The sequence below is a fragment of the Papaver somniferum genome, unplaced genomic scaffold, assembly GCF_003573695.1.
Source record: "Papaver somniferum cultivar HN1 unplaced genomic scaffold, ASM357369v1 unplaced-scaffold_43, whole genome shotgun sequence".
Taxonomy (NCBI): domain Eukaryota; kingdom Viridiplantae; phylum Streptophyta; class Magnoliopsida; order Ranunculales; family Papaveraceae; genus Papaver; species Papaver somniferum.
In genome coordinates this window covers 1208142-1229185 of record NW_020646860.1, presented here as the reverse complement: position 1 = coordinate 1229185, position 21044 = coordinate 1208142, and the positions used below count along the sequence as shown (strand labels likewise).

General features: G+C 37.1%; 2 protein-coding genes across 2 annotated transcripts; one reads left to right on the top strand and one right to left on the bottom strand.

Annotated features, from left to right (window-relative positions):
- Positions 1 to 367: 367 nt before the first annotated feature.
- On the top strand, positions 368 to 5852 carry LOC113342548 (60S acidic ribosomal protein P1-like). Its single transcript, XM_026587057.1, has 3 exons — positions 368 to 434; positions 1078 to 1082; positions 5547 to 5852. Exons 1-3 carry the CDS (start codon positions 368 to 370, stop codon positions 5811 to 5813), a joined length of 339 nt encoding a protein of 112 aa, XP_026442842.1. The 3' UTR covers positions 5814 to 5852.
- Positions 5853 to 5886: 34 nt separating this feature from the next.
- On the bottom strand, positions 5887 to 12703 carry LOC113342552 (pleiotropic drug resistance protein 2-like). Its single transcript, XM_026587060.1, has 19 exons — positions 12029 to 12703; positions 11832 to 11952; positions 11369 to 11457; positions 11142 to 11226; positions 10765 to 11055; positions 10596 to 10686; positions 9604 to 10504; positions 9358 to 9518; positions 9151 to 9254; positions 8887 to 9058; positions 8607 to 8788; positions 8173 to 8505; positions 7797 to 8087; positions 7623 to 7706; positions 7386 to 7519; positions 7064 to 7291; positions 6806 to 6977; positions 6472 to 6726; positions 5887 to 6391 (listed from the first exon to the last, which is right to left on the bottom strand). Exons 1-19 carry the CDS (start codon positions 12424 to 12426, stop codon positions 6119 to 6121), a joined length of 4365 nt encoding a protein of 1454 aa, XP_026442845.1. The 5' UTR covers positions 12427 to 12703; the 3' UTR covers positions 5887 to 6118.
- Between the last annotated feature and the right edge of the window lie 8341 nt (positions 12704 to 21044).

The following is a 21044-nucleotide window of genomic DNA, read 5'->3' as shown; positions in this document are numbered from 1 at the left end:
ATGAATTCGATGATGCCCCTGCTGGCCCAATGGGCTAAAAGAAACCATGTTCCGATCCAAGGTCCAACTTACCACTATGGTTCGTGCCATTTTCGATGGTTATACGCCTCTAGTTGATCCCACATTCCAAATCCCTCTCCACGACCAATTAGGCAATCGCCAACAGGCGGTTGGAAGACGTGTGCCACAAGTTAGGCCTTTCCCGAATAAGACCGAAATTTGGAAACCGGAAACTAGTGGGAAACATTCTCTTTTTCGTCTTCTGAGCGCTCTATATAAAGGATTTACAATTCTTGTTTCTCTTGTATAATTTATTAGTACAGGAGGAGTCTCTCTAGGTAGTTTCAAATTAATTTCTGCTACAAAGATGTCTTCCAATGGAGAAGTCGCTTGCACTTACGCCGCCTTGATTCTTCACGACGACGGAATTCCCTGTTGGAATATTTTCAACGCCGCTAATCAAAGGGGGGTCCTGGGGGGCATCGCCCCCCAGGCTGTGGTCGACCTGACATGGGAGTCTTATGTACGCTAGTGTTATTGGGAGTCTTATGTACGCTATGCATTGCACAAGACCGGACATAGCCCAAGCCGTGGGAATATTATGTCGTTTCTCAAGTAATCCAGGATATGAACACTGGAAAGCAGTTTCAAGAGTTATGGCTTACTTGAAAGGAACAATAAATTTTGGTTTGCATTACCAAGGCTATCCCGCTGCACTAGAGGGGTACAGCGATGCTAACTGGAACAATGTAGAATCAAATTCCAAGTCAACTTCTGGATGGATTTTTACATTAGGGGGTGCTGCTGTGTCTTGGAGTTCCAAGAAGCAGACTTGTATTTCTGATTCAACAATGTTGTCAGAATTGATAGCTTTAACTGATGCATGTAAGGAGGCAGATTGGCTTAGAAACCTACTTATGGAAATTCCTTTTTGGAAGAAGCCAACTCCGGCGGTCTTGATTAATTGTGATAATCAAGCTACAATCTATAATGTCTCTAATAAGACTTATAATGGAAAGTCTAGACATGCAAGTCTTAGACACTACATGGTTAGGCAACTACTCAAGAGGGGAGTAGTTACGGTTAACTTTATTGAATCAAAGAGGAATTTGGCAGACCCATTTACGAAAAGTCTACCAAGTTCGGTGGTTTCAATAAAAAGGAAAGAAATGGGGCTAAGGTCTGTGAAGGAAGTTTGATCTCCCATAGCAGAAACCCAACCTATGTTTTGAAAAGGATAAACAAGGTTCAATGTGGTACCAACAAGTTATGGATGTGGATTATGGAGCACTAATATAAAAACTTCCCATTTCTTATTAGTGCTGGTTTCTGCAAGAAAATAGGATGGATGTAAATCCTTAATGAGTCTATGATTAGTAAAAGGTGTATCGCAGAAACACCTTCGAGACTTACCTATATGAGTATGGAAATAAGGCCGTTTCCTAAGAGAAGAAGACCGTTCTCTAAAGAAGACTCATGAACAAGGATATAAGCACATGGCCATTAACGTGCTTGGCTACAGAACACATGATTTTATGAAATCAATATGTGTGGAGACTCCGGTTTTATCATAAGGGGTACTTGGTTCAAGACTGGTTTCACCATAGAACCTCGATAAGGCTTTGAGTTTCTTACACTAAGTGAAGGTTCAAATCCAAAAAATACCTATCATTTATGTGTTGATTTCAACGATGATGCTTAGTCTCAATTGTGCTTGAACTACGTTGGCTTGATCCCACTCGGGTACGTAGGCAGTCACTTCGGTGATGCAGTCACTCTGATTTAAAAGTTTTAACTTTGTTTTATGGTTTTTGAAAATAGGGGGAGAATGTTGGAATATTTTCAACGCCGCTAACCAAAGGGGGATCCTGGGGGGCATCGCCCCCCAGGCTGTGGTCGACCTGACAGGTCAGGTCGTGGGGGTCCAGGGGAGACCGCCCCTGGTGGGGGTTTCAATGGGGCAACGCCCCCGGAAGAATTTTTTGAACTGAAGGTTTTATTTGGCCGATAAAAGCCTGTTCGAAAATTTCGAATCCAAAAGACACCATTGATGTCTGTTGATGAAGGAACCTGACGGTTCGTGAATAGAAACCTGTTGGCGAATAAAAAAAAACCTATTCCCAACAGGTGCAAAACCCTTTATAAATAGCTTCTCCCAGTTTCGTTTAACATATAAGAAAAATCAATCTGTTTTCTCTATTTCAAAAGGCATCATCAGAAATCAGAAATCTCTTTGTGTGTTCTTGATTGAATCAAGGGGTACAAACCTTGAATTCAGTTTTCGTTGCAGGGCTTTCATTGTATCCTGAAGGCAATATTTCACATACCTGTTGTAATCGCCAATTGTTATTGGGAGGGTAGAAATATTTGTCTAAAAGAAATTTATACAAGCCTTGAAAGTTTTGGAGTGCAACACTTTCTTCTCTGTGTCATTCATCCTTTGTGAAACCCTATTTTTTCCAACAGTTTTTAGACAAATAATTTCTGGCAATGGAGGGTGAATCTTCGAATTCGAATGCTACTGCTCAATCTCTGCAAGTGATGAACCAAACCTTTACTCGATTGGAACGTTTTGATGGTGAAGGTTTTACCCGTTGGCAAGAGACTGTGAAGTTTTTCCTGATCACCATCAAGTTGTGGTACATACTTGAAGATGGATTGGAGGAAATTCCTGCTGCAACTGACAATGACACTGAGGAATTGAAGGCTAGACGAAAGCAGCGCCAGGAAGATGATTTCATGTGTCGTGGTCATATTTTGAATGCTCTGGACAAACATGTGTACAATGCACATCGGAGTATTGGGACTGCAAAGGGATTGTGGACTGCGCTTGACAACAAATACAAGATTTCTGAAGCAAGCAACAAGAAATTCCTGATTTGCAATTTCATGGATTTTAAGATGGTTGACAGTAAGTCAATCATTGCCCAGGTCAGTGAACTTTTACTCATAGTTAATCAACTTAAGGATGCTGGAATTGATCTTGTTTCTGCGTTTGTTGTTGGGGTTATTATTTCTCGTCTCCCCCCTTCTTGGAATGGTTATAAGAAGAAACTTAAGCATGCTGAGACTGACTATGATTTAGAGGCCTTACAACGTCATCTTCGCATAGAAGAGGACTCTCGTAAGCGAGAACTTAAGGATAGTCCACATTCTGAAAACCCCTATGCAAGCCCCTATGCAATGGCATGAGAAGTTTGATAAAGTAGTTTTGTCATATGGTTTTGTGGTGAATGATGCGGACAAATGTATCTATAGTAAGCATGATAGTTCTGGTTGTGTGATTCTCTGTTTGTATGTTGATGATATGTTAATCTTTGGGTCTGACATATCTGTTGTGGAAGAAACAAAGAAGTTTCTTAGTTCTAACTTTGATATGAAGGATTTAGGAGAGGCTGATGTAATCTTGGGAATTAAGATCCTAAGAAAGGGAGATGAGTTGGTTTTAACTCAATCTCATTATATTGAGAAATTTCTCAAGAAATATGGTCACTTTGATGACAATCCAGCACCTACTCCTTTAGACCATACTATCAAGTTAATGAAGAACACCGGCCGTACTCATGCTCAACTTGAATATTCTAGTGTTATTGGGAGTCTTATGTACGCTATGCATTGCACAAGACCGGACATAGCCCAAGCCGTGGGAATATTATGTCGTTTCTCAAGTAATCCAGGATATGAACACTGGAAAGCAGTTTCAAGAGTTATGGCTTACTTGAAAGGAACAATAAATTTTGGTTTGCATTACCAAGGCTATCCCGCTGCACTAGAGGGGTACAGCGATGCTAACTGGAACAATGTAGAATCAAATTCCAAGTCAACTTCTGGATGGATTTTTACATTAGGGGGTGCTGCTGTGTCTTGGAGTTCCAAGAAGCAGACTTGTATTTCTGATTCAACAATGTTGTCAGAATTGATAGCTTTAACTGATGCATGTAAGGAGGCAGATTGGCTTAGAAACCTACTTATGGAAATTCCTTTTTGGAAGAAGCCAACTCCGGCGGTCTTGATTAATTGTGATAATCAAGCTACAATCTATAATGTCTCTAATAAGACTTATAATGGAAAGTCTAGACATGCAAGTCTTAGACACTACATGGTTAGGCAACTACTCAAGAGGGGAGTAGTTACGGTTAACTTTATTGAATCAAAGAGAAATTTGGCAGACCCATTTACGAAAAGTCTACCAAGTTCAGTAGTTTCAATAAAAAGGAAAGAAATGGGACTAAGGTCTGTGAAGGAAGTTTGATCTCCCATAGCAGAAACCCAACCTATGTTTTGAAAAGGATAAACAAGGTTCAATGTGGTACCAACAAGTTATGGATGTGGATTATGGAGCACTAATATAAAAACTTCCCATTTCTTATTAGTGCTGGTTTCTGCAAGAAAATAGGATGGATGTAAATCTTTAATGAGTCTATGATTAGTAAAAGGTGTATCGCAGAAACACCTTCGAGACTTACCTATATGAGTATGGAAATAAGGTCGTTTCCTAAGAGAAGAAGACCGTTCTCTAAAGAAGACTCATGAACAAGGATATAAGCACATGGCCATTAACGTGCTTGGCTACAGAACACATGATTTTATGAAATCAATATGTGTGGAGACTCCGGTTTTATCATAAGGGGTACTTGGTTCAAGACTGGTTTCACCATAGAACCTCGATAAGGCTTTGAGTTTCTTACACTAAGTGAAGGTTCAAATCCAAAAAATACCTATCATTTATGTGTTGATTTCAACGATGATGCTTAGTCTCAATTGTGCTTGAACTACGTTGGCTTGATCCCACTCGGGTACGTAGGCAGTCACTTCGGTGATGCAGTCACTCTGATTTAAAAGTTTTAACTTTGTTTTATGGTTTTTGAAAATAGGGGGAGAATGTTGGAATATTTTCAACGCCGCTAACCAAAGGGGGGTCCTGGGGGGCATCGCCCCCGGAAGAATTTTTTGAACTGAAGGTTTTATTTGGCCGATAAAAGCCTGTTAGAAAATTTCGAATCCAAAAGACACCATTGATGTCTGTTGATGAAGGAACCTGACGGTTCGTGAATAGAAACCTGTTGGCGAATAAAAAAAAAAAAAACTATTCCCAACAGGTGCAAAACCCTTTATAAATAGCTTCTCCCAGTTTCGTTTAACACATAAGAAAAATCAATCTGTTTTCTCTATTTCAAAAAAGCATCGTCAGAAATCAGAAATCTCTTTGTGTGTTCTTGATTGAATCAAGGGGTACAAACCTTGAATTCAGTTTTCGTTGCATGGCTTTCATTGTATCCTGAAGGCAATATTTCGCATACCTGTTGTAATCGCCAATTGTTATTGGGAGGGTAGAAATATTTGTCTAAAAGAAATTTATACAAGCCTTGAAAGTTTTTGGAGTGCAACACTTTCTTCTCTGTGTCATTCATCCTTTGTGAAACCCATTTTTTTCCAACATTCCCATCACTGTAAGTAATTCTTACTTCCTCTCTTTTCTTTATATGTTTTGGTATGTAGAATGCTTCTTAACGTTGGGTTTGACATTCAACTGGTTTCCAACACAGGCTGAAAAGATTTTAACTCTGGTAAAGAAAGCCAATGTCCAATGTGAGTCTTACTGGCCTAGCCTCTTCGCTAAGTTTGTTGAGAGGAAGAACGTTGAAGACTTGATCACCAACGTTGGTGCTACTGGTGGTGCTGCCGTTGCTGTCTCTGCTTCGACAGGTGGTGCAACAGCTGTTGAAGCTCCTGCTGCCGAAGAGAAGAAGAAGAAGGAAGAGAAAGAAGAGAGTGATGACGAAGATATGGACTTGTTCAGTATCTTCGACTAGAGCGCACATTGTTTCTTGGAAGCTGCTTGATGCTTTCTTTAGTTTATTTTGTTTGGTTATGACGTTGTTAAGCTTATTATTGTTTTGTTTATAAACACAGCAGTGGCAGTTTTTTATTCGTAATAATCTACACGTTCCTCTTTCGCTAGCAATACAGATTACAATCAAACTACAGATATATGCAATTTCTTCTCTTCTAACTTGAGATAAACTCGTATACATTCCAATTTAAATTCAAAATCGATCAACTTTACGAAATATTAACGAGACGTACTAAAGAGATGTTCGAGCTTTAAGTCCATTCATCATCTTCTTTGGAAATTGAGGTACTTGATTCCATAAGCAAAGACAAAGAAGAAAGCAAGGACAAACCCGATATGGGCTAAGACAACCCATTTAAGGAAGCCATATTCCCAGCCGTAACTTTCTTGCAAGTACTTCTGCACTGTTGGATTGATTGGCAACCCTGGAATCTGCAACTCGTTTGTCCTGTCGCCGACCTGAGATGTCACTAGACCATAGAGAGTCCAAGCAACAGGTGAAGCCCAGTAGTACCATCGCCACCATATTGGGATTTGCTGCAATTGTCAAATTTAAGTGTCAGACTTGAAATGTAAGTTCTAGTGTGTACGTCAAAGGGGAGACAAAGATTACATACCGGCCTAGGAATGAGGAATCCAGAAAACAAATTCCATAAACCTAAAAAGAAGGACATAGCGATGGCAGCAATTTCAGGCGCTGGAGTCATTGCCACTGTCATCATTCCGTACATTGTGAAGTAGGTAAAGCACATGAACATGAAGTAGAAGAAGTAAAGGAACTTGGCAGCGCTCCAAGGAAATCCAATCATAGAGAAAAGGATAAGAGAGTAAATTAAGGTTTGAACAAATACGTAGATCACTTCGATGGCCACCTACAAAAAGAAGAAGTTCTATCAGTTTCCTTATTGTGAAGTACCAAATGCACCTTGGGTTTCAATAGTAGTCTTTTACCTGTGCAAATGCGTAAGGCAATGCTGAGTACATTCCCGCAGCTCTTTCACGATAGAAAACAGTCCTCTCAACTGCCACAATAGACTGAACAGAAGATGCATTACCCGCTCCAAGAAAAAGAGTAGCAGCGTACATAGCTCCAAGCAGATTCTGCAAGTCTTGTTGTTTAGACCTGTAACATTAAATGAATTTCCGTAAGATATAAAACCTACACTCTTAACTAACTTCCAAGCCTCACTAAAGAGATGAAATTCTTACACTTTGTCTCCTTTGTTCCAAAAGATAACCCCAAATAAAACACCAATGACTGTAGTTGTAAATAACCGGATTGCATTATATTTCGGGTTCCTCCAGTATGACCAATGTTGTTTCCAGAAACACGCTTTGCATTGAGTAATAAAATCTTGAGAATATTCCGTAGGAAAGTGAAGGTCTTGCGAATCTTGTGCCGGCGTTCTTAATTCTTTGATAAGTTGTTGATTTCTCCTGGAATGCATTAATATAACTATTTAGTAGAATACTCGAACTTCTGCTCAGGTCAAGATTTATTAAGATACAGAACTTATGCTACTCTACTTACTCATAAAGGGTGGAATTGGCATAAACTTCTGCGAAATCCACATCAAGCTGAGCCTCCATTGAGGCAGAACTAATGTCAAGCATCCATGTAGCAGGATTGTATCCATCCCTAATTTTTGGGACACCTGGGATGGCCTACAAAAAAGTTACCGTAATAGTGATTAAAACTCTTTGCATAGGAACAAGCATGACCCCAACTAGTTACAAGTGGAAAAAAAATGCTTAAAACCATACTCACTTCAAAATATTCTACAAGCTTATGAGAATGAGTGCCAAGTGATCCAGCGTAGGTGACTCGCCCTCCTCTTTTCAGCAATAATAGCTGCAAGCAAAACAGTGTCTAGCTATATGAGACATCAAAATAGCATGATTGACAGAAATTACAACCGTAACTCAAAATCTTGATATAGACCTCATCAAAAGCTTCAAAAATGTCAATACTAGGTTGATGGATTGTGCAAACAACGGTTCTCCCTGTATCCACAGTGTTTCTCACTGTTCGCATGACAATGGCGGCAGCCCTAGCATCAAGTCCTGACGTTGGCTCATCCATGAAAATGATTGATGGATTGGCAACCAATTCTACAGCTATGGTTAGTCTCTTTCTCTGCTCAGTTGAAAGACCGTCTTCTCCAGGCATACCAACTAGAGAATTGCTCAATGGATGAAGCTCAACCAAATCCATAACCTCATCAACAAACATCTGAAACATGATGAGAAAAATACACCAATCAGTAACTTTTTCAAGCGTCGAGATATGTAAATTTTTATTACAGCAATGCGCATACCTTCCGCGTCTCCTTATTAACATCACCAGATAAACGAAGCCAGGCTGAGTATAAAAGAGACTCATAAACTGTGACATGAGGTGAATGGATATCAGTTTGTTCACAGTAACCACTAACTCGGGCAAATGTTGCTTGGTTCTTTGGATATCCAGATATGGTAATTGCTCCTTCAATATACCCTCCGGTTTTCCTTCCTGCTAGAACATCCATCAATGTAGTTTTTCCAGCACCACTAACACCAACTAATGCTGTCAATACACCAGGTCTGAAAGCACCGCTAACATCACTTAACAACTGGAGACGAGTTTCATCAATTCCTTGGTTCTTCATTTCCTGATTGGCAATAAACTCAGAATCAGAAATGCATATTTTTGGAACTACACATGCCATATACATTACCTTGAACAAGAGGTTGGGTTTCAAAAGTAACTTACAGCAGGCATATCGACATAATAATTGACATGTCTGAATGCAACTGAAAGAGGCTGAAAAGGTAAAACCATTCCTCTTCTTTGTTCTCCACCATCTGAACCAGCACTTGCTTGTAGTCTAATATCCTTTGACTTATTTTCGTCGTCGTCCTCATACGTATTCAAAGCCTTAGAGTCACCAAAAGCTGCATATCCATGTTCGACAACAGATAGTTGGCATTAAGATTATGTTTACATTACATGAAAAGAGCGACAATGCAAATAAAATAAATGGATGGCTTACGGCTTAAATAAGTGAGTGCAGCAATGAAAAGAACATTGAAGAGAACAGAAAAAGCAAATAGTGCCGCGATACAAATCCAAAACCAACTGTTCGTCAAAAACAAGCCTCTAGACTTTAGAAGGATCTTTCCAGCTGTATTTTGACCAGTGATGGGATCGACACCGGGAAGAGGCTGGTATCAGAGGTGAAAAAAAAAAGGTTATATAAAGTATTTTATCGAATATTTAGAAAGTTCACGGATTAAACTAAGGAGCACGACAATACCTTGTTCCATCGATCATCGAGAAATTCATTCATAGCAATGGCGTTCTGACCATACATCATGGGAGAAACATAGTATGCCCAACTCATCCATGGCTGAAGATCATCTGCGACAAGAAACAAAAGAGAAAAGAAACTTCTGCTTAGGTCCATTGTCAAGCAGTAGTGACCTTCTGGATGAAAAACAAAATAATCAGACAAACTACTAACCTTTGACAACAATATATCCTCCAAGCACAAAAACCAGTAGCAAAGTGAAGGTACCAAGTGTGTTGGCAACGACCGTTGTTCTTCCAAGTGCTGCTATGAAGCGGAAAAGAGATAAAGCCATCGTATGAATACCGAAGAATGCCAACAACTGACCAAAGAACCTGTGATGTTGAACAAATTAGACAAGTGAGAATACCTCTAAATGGATGACAACAATATTAATTTAACAGCAGGAAGTGCACTTACCTACTGGCTGCAGGAGCAAACCCAATCGTGTAATATGTTAATATGATCCACAACCCTGATTCCATCAGAGATAGGGGAATCCTAAGAATCCAAATCGGTAAAGCATAAGCCCAGGCAGGGAAGAACAACAAATCTCTCTGCTTATAGAACACAGGGAGCCCAACGACAGTCATACTGAGCTCCGCCACCCCATTAAACATGACCTGAATCAGACTGAAAAACAATGCTCCAAGATACTTTCCTCCACCTTCTATTGTACCCACTGTCATCTCTGTTCTCAAGAACACTGTCAATGCAATAATTGACATAAATGTTATCTGACAAGTTTTGAAAATGTATAAGAAAGAGTTGCGCTTCATCATCAACCATTCCCTGGAAAAGCATGCCTTAAAGAGTTCCCTATTGGAGATACCATACTTGTTCTTTACTAATGCAGCTGGATGGGCTCTAGATTTATCATAAGGAATTCTGAGTTCCTCTATAAGTTGTTGACCTGTGCGGAAACTTTTGAACGACTGCACAAACTCGGATACTGAGATGTATCTGTAAGTTTCATTCTTATTGTACCAATATTGCTCTTGGTCCTTCTTCGAAGTTACCTCTTGCAAAAAGTCTGCAACCCCTTTCCTCTCAGGGCATTTGAATCCCATAAATTCGAAGAACTCGAGAATGTTTTCACGGGGACCATGGTAGACAATCTCACCCTCAGAAAGTAGGATAATGTCGTCGAAAAGCTCAAATGTTTCAGGAGCAGGTTGCAAGAGAGAGATGACCATAGTCACATTCATCACATGAACCAACTGTTTCATAAACTTAATAATCTGAAAGGTAGTCGAACTGTCTAGACCGGTTGATATTTCATCCATGAAGTAAGCTTTTGCTGGACCAACCACCATTTCTCCTGCATTATGAAAAAACAAAGACAGATGTAAGCAGTGACTCCACCAACTGCAATTTTCTAAAATTACTTTTAATTTGTATTTTATGCGTACCAGTTGTCACACGCTTTTTCTGTCCGCCAGAGATACCCCTTGCCATGGCTCCACCCACCATGGTATCAGCACAAATATCCAACCCAAGTACCTGTTTATGAAACATAAGAAGTTAGGTTTTCCAAATCTGACATCTTTAAGTATATTTAGAGGCCACAAGTTTATGAACCTTAAGAACACAATCGGTAACCAAACTGCTTTCTTGGCCTTCTATGGAAATTGCCTTCATGAATGCATCGATTTCAGGATCTGGCTTTATTCCTGCCTCCTTTTCTCGTCTTGACAACTCTGCCAACAAGTCGTATCTGGTCCCAACTCCTAAGCAGCGTCCAGCGAAATTCAACGTTTCCCTGACTGTCATTTGTGCATAGTGAAGATCATTCTGGCTAATATACGCAGAAGTTCTTTGAGGGATGAATTCTTTGAATTCGTGACCACAGTAGGTGATTTCTCCAGTTACCTGTTGAATGCACAAAAACATTACATATGCATGAACAGCACAATTCACACATACACAAGTAGAGTGAGATAGAGGTAGGTACAGACCCGCAAACTTTTATCAAGCTTCCCTGCAAGTGCTTGCAGAAATGTTGTTTTCCCTGAGGCTGGAGGTCCAAGCAGCAACGTCAACCTGCAGCCAGTATACGGAGAGCATAAAAAAACATTGCACGCAAGCCATTAAGGTTGATTCCTTTCTTTATTTTCGAAGGCATGCATCGTTTATGGGAAATAGAGTAACATGAATATCATATTTCCAAACTTAGAGGACATACCTTGAAGGTTTAACAATTCCACTAACATCACGAAGTATCTTGTTAACTGCTTTCTTGGATGGCGAACATCGTATGAAACCAAGAAGCATCTATAAAGAATAAGAAGAGAATCCACATAAACACAATTACTTAGCAAGCATCTCATAGAAAAACTGAAGAATCATTTCATTTCACTATGATCCAACAACAAGGCAATAACAGAAAAACCACGGGCTCACTAAGTCATATTGTTCCACGACGATGTTACTGAGTTAATCATCCACGACGATGTTACTGAGTTAATCATCCACGACGAACATACTTAATACAAACTCTACAAAACTTGTGACATTCCCAAATGACAACCTCCACTTCCAAACTGCCTAAACTACTGACAAACTCCCAAACATTTCATATTGGCAATCATAAAACTCCAGTCTCTACTCAATTTTTTTATGGGCAGAAATCGAAACGAAAAAATTACCTCAAAAGCATTCAACATAGCATTGAACAAAGTAGGAAGTGCTCTACTTGCAATAAACGCATCCCCTTCCACTGACAAATTCTCAAATCGCACTTCAACTTTAGGAATATCAATTCCAACCCTGTAATCAAACAAAACCAAAATCAAGTCCTCCATAAACAAAATTAACCTAAAAATTCAACAAATAAACAACAAACCTGTCGACTCGATCTCTAAGTCTGCGAAGAAACTTCTCATTATCTTCTTCAACAACTTTAAGTATACTCTCCGTCAATTGTTTCCTATCCTGTAAATCCAATTTCGAAACATCAACTTCAGAAAGATGAATTCTACCACTCGCCGTAACCTGAGAGAGAACTGATTTCCTAATCCTATCATAAGTTGGTAATCTTTCAATTGCAGCCCAAATCAATTCATCTTCATCATCTTCTTCAATTCTTCTTCCACTTCTAAATCCATCAGAGTTAGATGCTGTAGTAAACACTTCTCTTAGAGTTAATGGTTGTCTTCGAGTACTCCCACCAAACGATGATCTACTCAGAGATCTAGCTAATTCATCTCCTCCTCCACCTAATACAGCTCCGAAATTCGACATACTTCGAGAAAAAAATCAGTTGATCTTATTATTAAGATTTATCTAAGATTTTTTCAGAGATACTTCAACCATTTCCCGCCATTTTTTGGTACCACAGGTATCTCTCTGCACTTGTAGAGATGAGGAGGAGGAGGTTGTGAAATGGAAGAAGAAAGAATTTCACTCCAGCCTTTTATATGATTATTACATTCTTGACTGGGAAAATTGAGGTTTGAAAAACAAAAAAAACCAGGAAGTATCATTTTTAAGGAAGGTGAGATTGAAAAATATCTCTCTCTTAAAAATGAGAAATGAGGAAAGGGATAGACTGACCAGATAACCAGCTGACACTAACAACTACTCAAATAGAGAAAGCACACGTAGTAAATTCTGTTAAGGAAACCCAATACATTACTGACTAAAGTTGAAGTCCATTTTGTGCAGTCAATGGGTCCAATCTAGGGGTGTAAAGCCTGTTATGGGACAAAGCCTGACCCCGCATGTACCCGAAGTAGCCCAAAGCCTGTTATGGCCCGTCATGGGCCACCCGGCCTGGCCTGGATTAATTTATTGCGCGGTCTCGGGATTTGCTATTAATTATGATGTCCGCCCTGATACTCGGCCTGGTGCCCGGCCTGAAAGCCTTCTATGTGACATTAATCATTTAATATCCTCTTAAAAAGACTTAGAAGTTACCATTTTATAATTGTCAATTTTCTATCAAGAAAAATAAAGTATATAATTGTTTTTACTTATAATTAGCCTTTTAAAAACATTAATGGTAATAAATTTTCTTATTAGAAAGTTTATTGTAATATAATTAATTATTTATTATAGGCTAAAATTAAAAGTTTGTCATTGTAATTTAAATATAAAATAATACTATCATTTACGGTATGCAATGTTAGAAAGGAAATGATATTGTATTAAAAATAAATACATTTAATACCATTCATTTGAAAATTTAAATTTAAAATAAAAGAAAAAAATTCAAAATAGTGGCATGTCCGGTCCGATCTGGCTTGCCCGTATAAAAACGGGCTTTGGACGGTCTTTGGGTAGCAAATTATCTACTTTTACCCGACCTGCCCGGCCTAAATTTGTTTACGGACTCACGAATGTTAAGCCTGGCCTGACCGGCCTGTCTTAGTTTTTGGGCCGGGCGGCCTGGCCTGCCCGAATTTACACCCCTAGTCCAATCAAAGGTGGCATTTTTAGCCAATGGTTACACGTAATTTTTATGTGGGGCCAGCATCGGATTAATGGAGTATTTTCTTTTTCCTTTAATACGAGAGAGAATTTCATTAATTCATAGAAAGATTACATATGCACGTGAGGTGAGCAGGTCAAGGGTATTTTCAAACCATTCACCATTGAAATTAGAAGTTCTACAATGTTTCAGCTAAACTTAATAAGTGTTGTTAAGCCAACATATCTGGTTATCATTATTATTTATAGGTAATTTAAAGCTAAACATATTTTCTCTTTTCCTTTCTATCTTGCTCATAGAACAGCTTCTAGCACTACCAAATTTTCAGCCTTTTCTGCATTCCTAGTCATGCCTGAGATGGTTTGCACCCAAGATAGTTCCATGCATTATCATTCACGATCAACCCAATGCATGAGAAGTTAGAATTTGTATCATAAGATGCATCATAGTAAATAATAATGCAATTTCTCGGGTAGATTACTAGTTGCAATAGTAAGATCTAAGCCAACTGGAACAATAGGAGATAATACTGGATGGTTATCCTCATTATGCAAATATTGTTCAGTATCTAACACGAATTGCATGGCAATCCTGACAGTAGAATGGTGATTAACAACTTTATTTTGAAAGGTAAATGAGCATTTATCCCTCCGGATACACCAAGCAATTGTAAATACGTTAATAGATTTATCACTTAGAATGGTATTATTTAACCACTTAGAGACCCAATCAATCATTACTAATATTAATCCTACAAAATTTCATCTCTAAAAGGAGTAAGAGACCAAACTGCTTGACCAAAAAGGCGGTGAAGGATAATATGCCTAGGAAATTCATGAGCATTAAGATTACATATATCACAACGTTTGTCATGGTCATAACAAAATCTAAAAACAGTAGTTTTAGAAGGCAACATCCCTTCATAACATTTCTAAACAAATAATTGAACTTTTGCCAGAACTTTTAGCTTCCACGAGAATTTATAAGTTGGGTTTATAGAATTAGGATTTTGCATGTGAATGTATTTAGTGTATGGCCAGATGAGCCAATCCTGACCTGAAATTGGTATCCTAGTTCTAAGGATAGCTTGAGCACTGCATGGAGTGAAAAAAGCGTTGACTAAATCAGGTTTCCAGATCTTAGTACAATAATCAATAAATTCAGACACTTTATAATTAACTGTCATGAAATGAATTATCTTCCAAACTATATAACGGATATTTGTAAACTTTATACCATTAAAAATTATTTTAAAACACATGTACATGAGAATATAAACATGGCTATAAAATCATACAAATTTACCAATAATAATAAATTAAAAAAAATAGTTTTAGAGATATTCCCTTATTTTAATGATATAGGTCACCTATTAGTGAGACAAAATATAAACAGGAGTATGTCATCTATTATGGAATGGAGGGTTTATTAAAAATTATGGAATGAAGGTTTTATTAAAAACAGTGCTAAATTGAGAACGAGTTATATCTGGAGTATGTTCCACCTCTCGCAGAGATGGGACTCTAGATCCGTGGATTGGCAAGGATAGGTAATTTAGTCCCATGTTTGTAAGAGGTGGGATAGATTGTGAGATATGACTTGAGGTCAGTGTAGCATTTTGGTATAAAGAAAGCGTAAGAAAACACTTTAACCATTCCAAAATAATAAAGGTAAGACAAAAACCACACCACCAAAAGAGTGGGACAAAGAAGTGATGTGATGTTTATCCAGAACTTCACCAAAAATACTCCCTTTGTATTTTTGGTTGGCAAGGAAGTCGCATCATGTCCAGTATTTCTCTCTTCCTATTTTCCTCCCCTCAAATTAGTTAAGGTTTATCTAATATGTTTGATGTCATCTTATATTTAAATTGAAATAATTATATAACGAGATATGAGATTCTTAACACGAGCAGTAATAGAATCAGTCGTTAATTAGTTGTTGTTTTTTTGTGAGTAAAGCTGAAATAAATACCATGTTATGAATCAACAAGAAGATATAAATCACACATAACAGTAACCTACTCTTCCAAAGGAATGAGCCTGAATTTGATTATCTTCTTTCTTACTTGATTCTACGAAAATCATTTGCAATAAATACATCAATTTCTCTCATCACAAAACTCTCTCTATCAGCCGTTGAACTCGATCCACCTAACAATTTAGCGTCTAACAAATACTCAAGGAAGGACCAAGGTAGGACTGACACGTAGACAAGTAAGGATCACTTACAGCACACTACTCATGCTCACTGAGTCAGCAGGCTGACTCAGAAATAAGACCACTCATTTAAGCTGAAACCTAGTCATGTGGCTAGTTCCACTGCTAGGCATATGACATACCAAAACAAGAAGACCCACTTACAAAACAGAACATGAAAAAAAACAGAATGTTGTCATGTTATCACATCAGTACAGACCCTGTTATCAAACTAGACGACATACTTGAGTTCGTACAATCTACCATATGATAATATTGTTACCTTCATATATCCTAATAAATTTATTTAAGAAAGTCGGCAAATCTTCTTTCCAACTGCTAAAAATTGAATATTTCCTTGCCTCCACCACCAACTTATCAGCCACGGAGTTACCTGTTCTATGAGTGAATTTTAAACCCAAAAAGTTGTTACAGTCTTCTAGTATATTCTTAGCTTCTTTTACTATTTTTTGATTCCTCCAATCTTTCATTGTATATATGTCTTTAATGAACTTGACCATTCATTCACATTCCTCTTCAATCCAGAAATTTCATATTCCTTCATCTCTGGCCCATTTACCTCCTTGCAGAAGAGCTATAGCTTCAGCTTTTTCTGCACATGAAGCCTTAAATATTCCTAACTTAGCTCCATTTCCATACCCTAGATCATTCCTTATAATTAGTCCAAATCCAGCATTCTTAGTAGCAGAAATCCAAGTGGTATCAAATTCAATTTGTAACACTTTAGAGTTGGAGATTTTCAGGGAACATTTGGTTTTGAACTAGAGACAGTTTAACTAGTTTATATTCCCGTTGATACTGCACCAGTAGTTCAGATGTCTCTGAATAACAAAGAGGTTTGTAATGAGGAAGTAGTCTTTTCTTGAAAAATTCTGGTGTTGTGTTCCTTCCATATGAACCAGCAGTTAGTTGCACAAAACTTAGTCAAATGAGGAGTAGTATTCTTTGAAAGAAGCAGTTCCTATAGTATCATTCACCCCACCAGAAAAAACGGGTAATAACCAGATTGATTTAGCAAACCAACATTCAAAAAATAAATATATTAGAGATTCAGGACTATTATAACAAAAAATGCAATTGTTATCAATATCAGACATATAACATGCTAAGAATTCGAGTGATCGGTAAGCCATCATTTAAACATTTTCATAGGAAACGTTTGAGTCTCTGAGGCAATTGTGCTTTCCAAAACTTCCTCAATAATAACTCTTTTGTTCAATCAATAAAATCTATCATACAAAGATTTCACTATAAATGGATAATTTTTTGATGTGGGACAAAATTGGATGTGGCTATCAGGGATAAATGGTGAGATGCCATTTGTTGTTCCCAAGCCCGTTTTTTTTAAACTAACTATTTGAGCCTTCTTTTACCCTTTCTTAATAAAAAAAATAATCTTGTTAGTTACCTAAAATACTAACTATCCTAAATTAGCGTTGATATACACAACACAACATTAAAAAAAAAAGAGCACGGTCTCAAATAATCACAGTACTTAAAGTTTTTGATATTTATCTTTCTTCTGTTATTTACGGCTCCTCAAGTCTTAGCGAGTTTTTGATCTGAAATTCTACGCTAATTAAACTTTAGTGGGTAACTTAATATTTTATGATTTGTAATTCGTGACTATTCTTTCAAAGCCAATGAGATTTCAAGTTTCCACTTTCCATAAAGCAATCCTTGATCTGGGATATCTTATGGTGTAGAAAGACAAAATAGAAATTTTGAGGTTTAGAAACAAAACGTTATTAATTATGTAAAGTTAAAAAATTTGATACTCCGACCTAGTATGTATGGTTGGCTTCAAATTCTTTTCTATGTTGTACACTGTTTAGCTGCGGTTTTAAGATTCTTGTCGATTCCAATCTCATCTTCACGAACACCACAGAGCACAAAATGTGCATATGGTACACTGTATTATGAGATATATGTTCTCTTTTCAGTACCGTGTAATCGTGTATATTAATACCAATTTAGGAGTTTGTTTTTAGGTTACTAACATGATCTTTTTTATTAGTATGTATTTAGGTAATTAACAAGATTTTTTTTATTAAGAAAGGGTAATGTGAATGGATAAAAATAAAAATAAAATAGTTTGGAAAAACCCTTTTTAGGAATGACAAATGGCATTTATCTCGATACAAGTGTTAACGAATTGTTCATTGCAAAACAAAGTTGATCTAAAGTAATGTCTAAATCAGAGATCCATTGATTAGTCCATATGTTTATGGATTGTCCATCTCCCACTTCCCACCAAAGGTATTTGTGAATCAGTTTAGTTCCCTGCAAAAAACATTTCCACATCCAAGACGATTTAGTAGATTCTTCAACTAAATTAAATATTTATTTCTGAAATATTTCTTTTTCCACATCCAAGACGACTTAGTAGATTTATTTATGAAATATTTCTTTTTAAATATTAAAGATTCTTCAGCTAAATCTGTAAGTCATTCAACAAATTTTTACAGTCTACGGATTTTCTTTTATAAAAATGAGGCAGTCATCTATGAAAAACATATGTGAAATGGGTGAATCATTCCTACTAGTATATTGTTATTCCTTAATTTCTTTGGATTTATCTTTAGCAATTAAGAATCCGGAAAAGGGGCATGGGCATACTAAATTTACATCGTGCCCTTTTGGGGAGTTTTGGCCAAAAGGAAGTACTCCCCAACAAATACTAGACATTTCCTAATCGATGAGAATTTATTTTTGCAAAACATTTCTAGATTTTTTGTTTTGGGTAGCAATTCAATGTTCAATAGTACAGATGTATGGTTGGATATACTTTTCTACTCTGCTATCTTATTTATGTTCAATAGTACAAATGTATCATTCAATCATATACTTATTACCACATGCCATTAACTAATCTACTCGGTGACTAATTACTTACATCAATTATGAACATTGTAATTATTGTTTTTCCCGTCCGCATATGGTTTTACATCCGACATTGCTCTTGGTACGCAGTTTAGTCTCGAATTTAGGTACAGACATGAGTGCTGATACACCAAAGTTTCTTTACTGTTCTCCGATACTTTTTTCACTATTTCCTCATAATTCTCATCTGGCTAGTGTGACGGTACTTTGGTGTATTATATTTCCTGATAATACACCAAAGCTGTAAATACATTTTTACCCTTGTTCACTCATAGTCTCCCTGCCCAGATTTGGTCTTTACCCTTAAGACCAAATCTGAGCAGGCTAGTACAATTAGTATTAGCTCTTGCCTATTTTGTTCTAGCGTAACTTCTTTGGCGTTCTTGTTTCATCTTGATTTCTTTCTCTTTATGCCTTTCACCCCTTTCCAGATCTGCATCTATCTTCTTTTTCTGCAACAAAAACGGAAGACGATTTCTATTTGGCGATGGTGGCCGGTCCGATCTCATCCCTGACCAAAATCTTCATAGTTTCCAGTGATGCTTTATTTCCATGGGGTTTCTGTTGTTTCTTTAGAGCACAGAGCCGTTTCATCACTGTCTATTCTTGGGTTGAAGTGTTTTAGTTATGGTGGTGCTGTTTGGTTGCCTGATCTTTCTCTCCTAATGTTTGTAGAAGGGTTGCTGATTCTGTTCATATATTTGCTTATCCACGTTTTATGTTCTTCCTCAATCAATCAACATCCTACGAAATCACTGATTTCATCAACTCAGGTACCTGTTTAGCATGATGGAAAAGTGGCGACGATTTCGTGGAAGATGATGGTGTTTGATCGTAGAAGTTAAGTCTTACGGTGGTGGATTTTCAGTAGGTGGGGCATCGTTCGGAAGTGGCTGCAGGTTAGATTCAGGTGACAAGAAGGGTCTATCCAGTTTGTGCCCTTATAGGGTTAGGGTTTTCCGTTGGGCGGGTTTTCTATTGGGCTCTCACAAGTATGTTTGTGAGATAGCATTTATTGGGCCTTGTATTCTTACAATAGGCTATGGTCTTTTCTGCTAGGCTTCTTTTACTACTTGTATTAGAAGATTTCATTGGGGGTTTGTACTTTGTACTCACTATTCTATTTATAAAACATTATGTACCGATCACAAAAAAAAAAAAAGGGGACGGTAGAAATGACCAAAAAAGCAGTTTTTTCATGTGTTTTTTGAAAAAGAAAAAACAATACCCCCTAGAACTTGAAGGGTTAGCGCCCATAGTGTCATTTTAGCCCACCTAGACTTGCAATCCTGCTTCCATCGCTGCTAGTGTCCAAGTAATCGGGTTTCACATTGCTTTGATCCTATGTTCAGCTTCCGTGTTACCAGTAAATACCTGGTTTGCACCTCAAACTCAACCGTTTATCTTCTCGGACGCTTTTCACATGTCTTTATTTATTTTTTTGGGTGGTAGATATCATATTTTGATCGAAATGGAGTCAAGAATCCGATCTGGTGCTTCTCCTTTCACTAGTCCAGTGACCACTTTTTAAGATGTTTCCACGTGTACCCAGTTATTTTTCCACTACACTGATGAAGTGGTAAAACCGTTCGGTATTGATATCCAAGATCTAAATTCGAAATTTCTATATGTCACGAAGAAATTTTCTTTTGTATGTCACCTTCTTAAGCCTAGTTTGGTATGGTTGTGAGTTTTATAAAAGTGCTTTTCTGTTGTGTTGTGTTGTGCTGTGCTTTAAAAATAAAGTAGTCAGACATTTGGTAAACTATAATATGTAAAGTGTTGTGGAACCAACAAACTGTAAATTCTGTTTGGTAAATTATCATGTTGAAGTGCTTATGATGTGGCTAATGACGAAAATAGACATGGTTTAAAAATTATTTTTAAATTACATATATTAATAATAAAATAGTTTTTTATTTTGAATATTATTTAAATAAAAATAAAAAATAATAATAATTCTTTAATTGTTAGTTTCTATTTTTAATCATTTAATTTTTTAATTTTCTTTTTAATTTTTATCTTTAAATATTATTATTATTATTGTTGTTGTAATTATTATTTTATAACAAAAATTAATAAAATTTGATTAGTGAAATAGTTGTAAATAAATAAATATTTAAGGGTAGATTTTGTCTTTTTAATATAATAACAAAGTTAAAATAGAGAATCAATTAATTAAAATTGAGTGGGTCCATAGCTTCTGCTTTTACTGCTTTTAAAAGCTAATCCTGGGTAGCTTTTAAAAGTCGGCCTAAAACAGAAGTGCTTTTGGAGAAAAACGCTTTGAAAAAAGTTTACCAAACGCTATTTTCCTAAAAAATTTG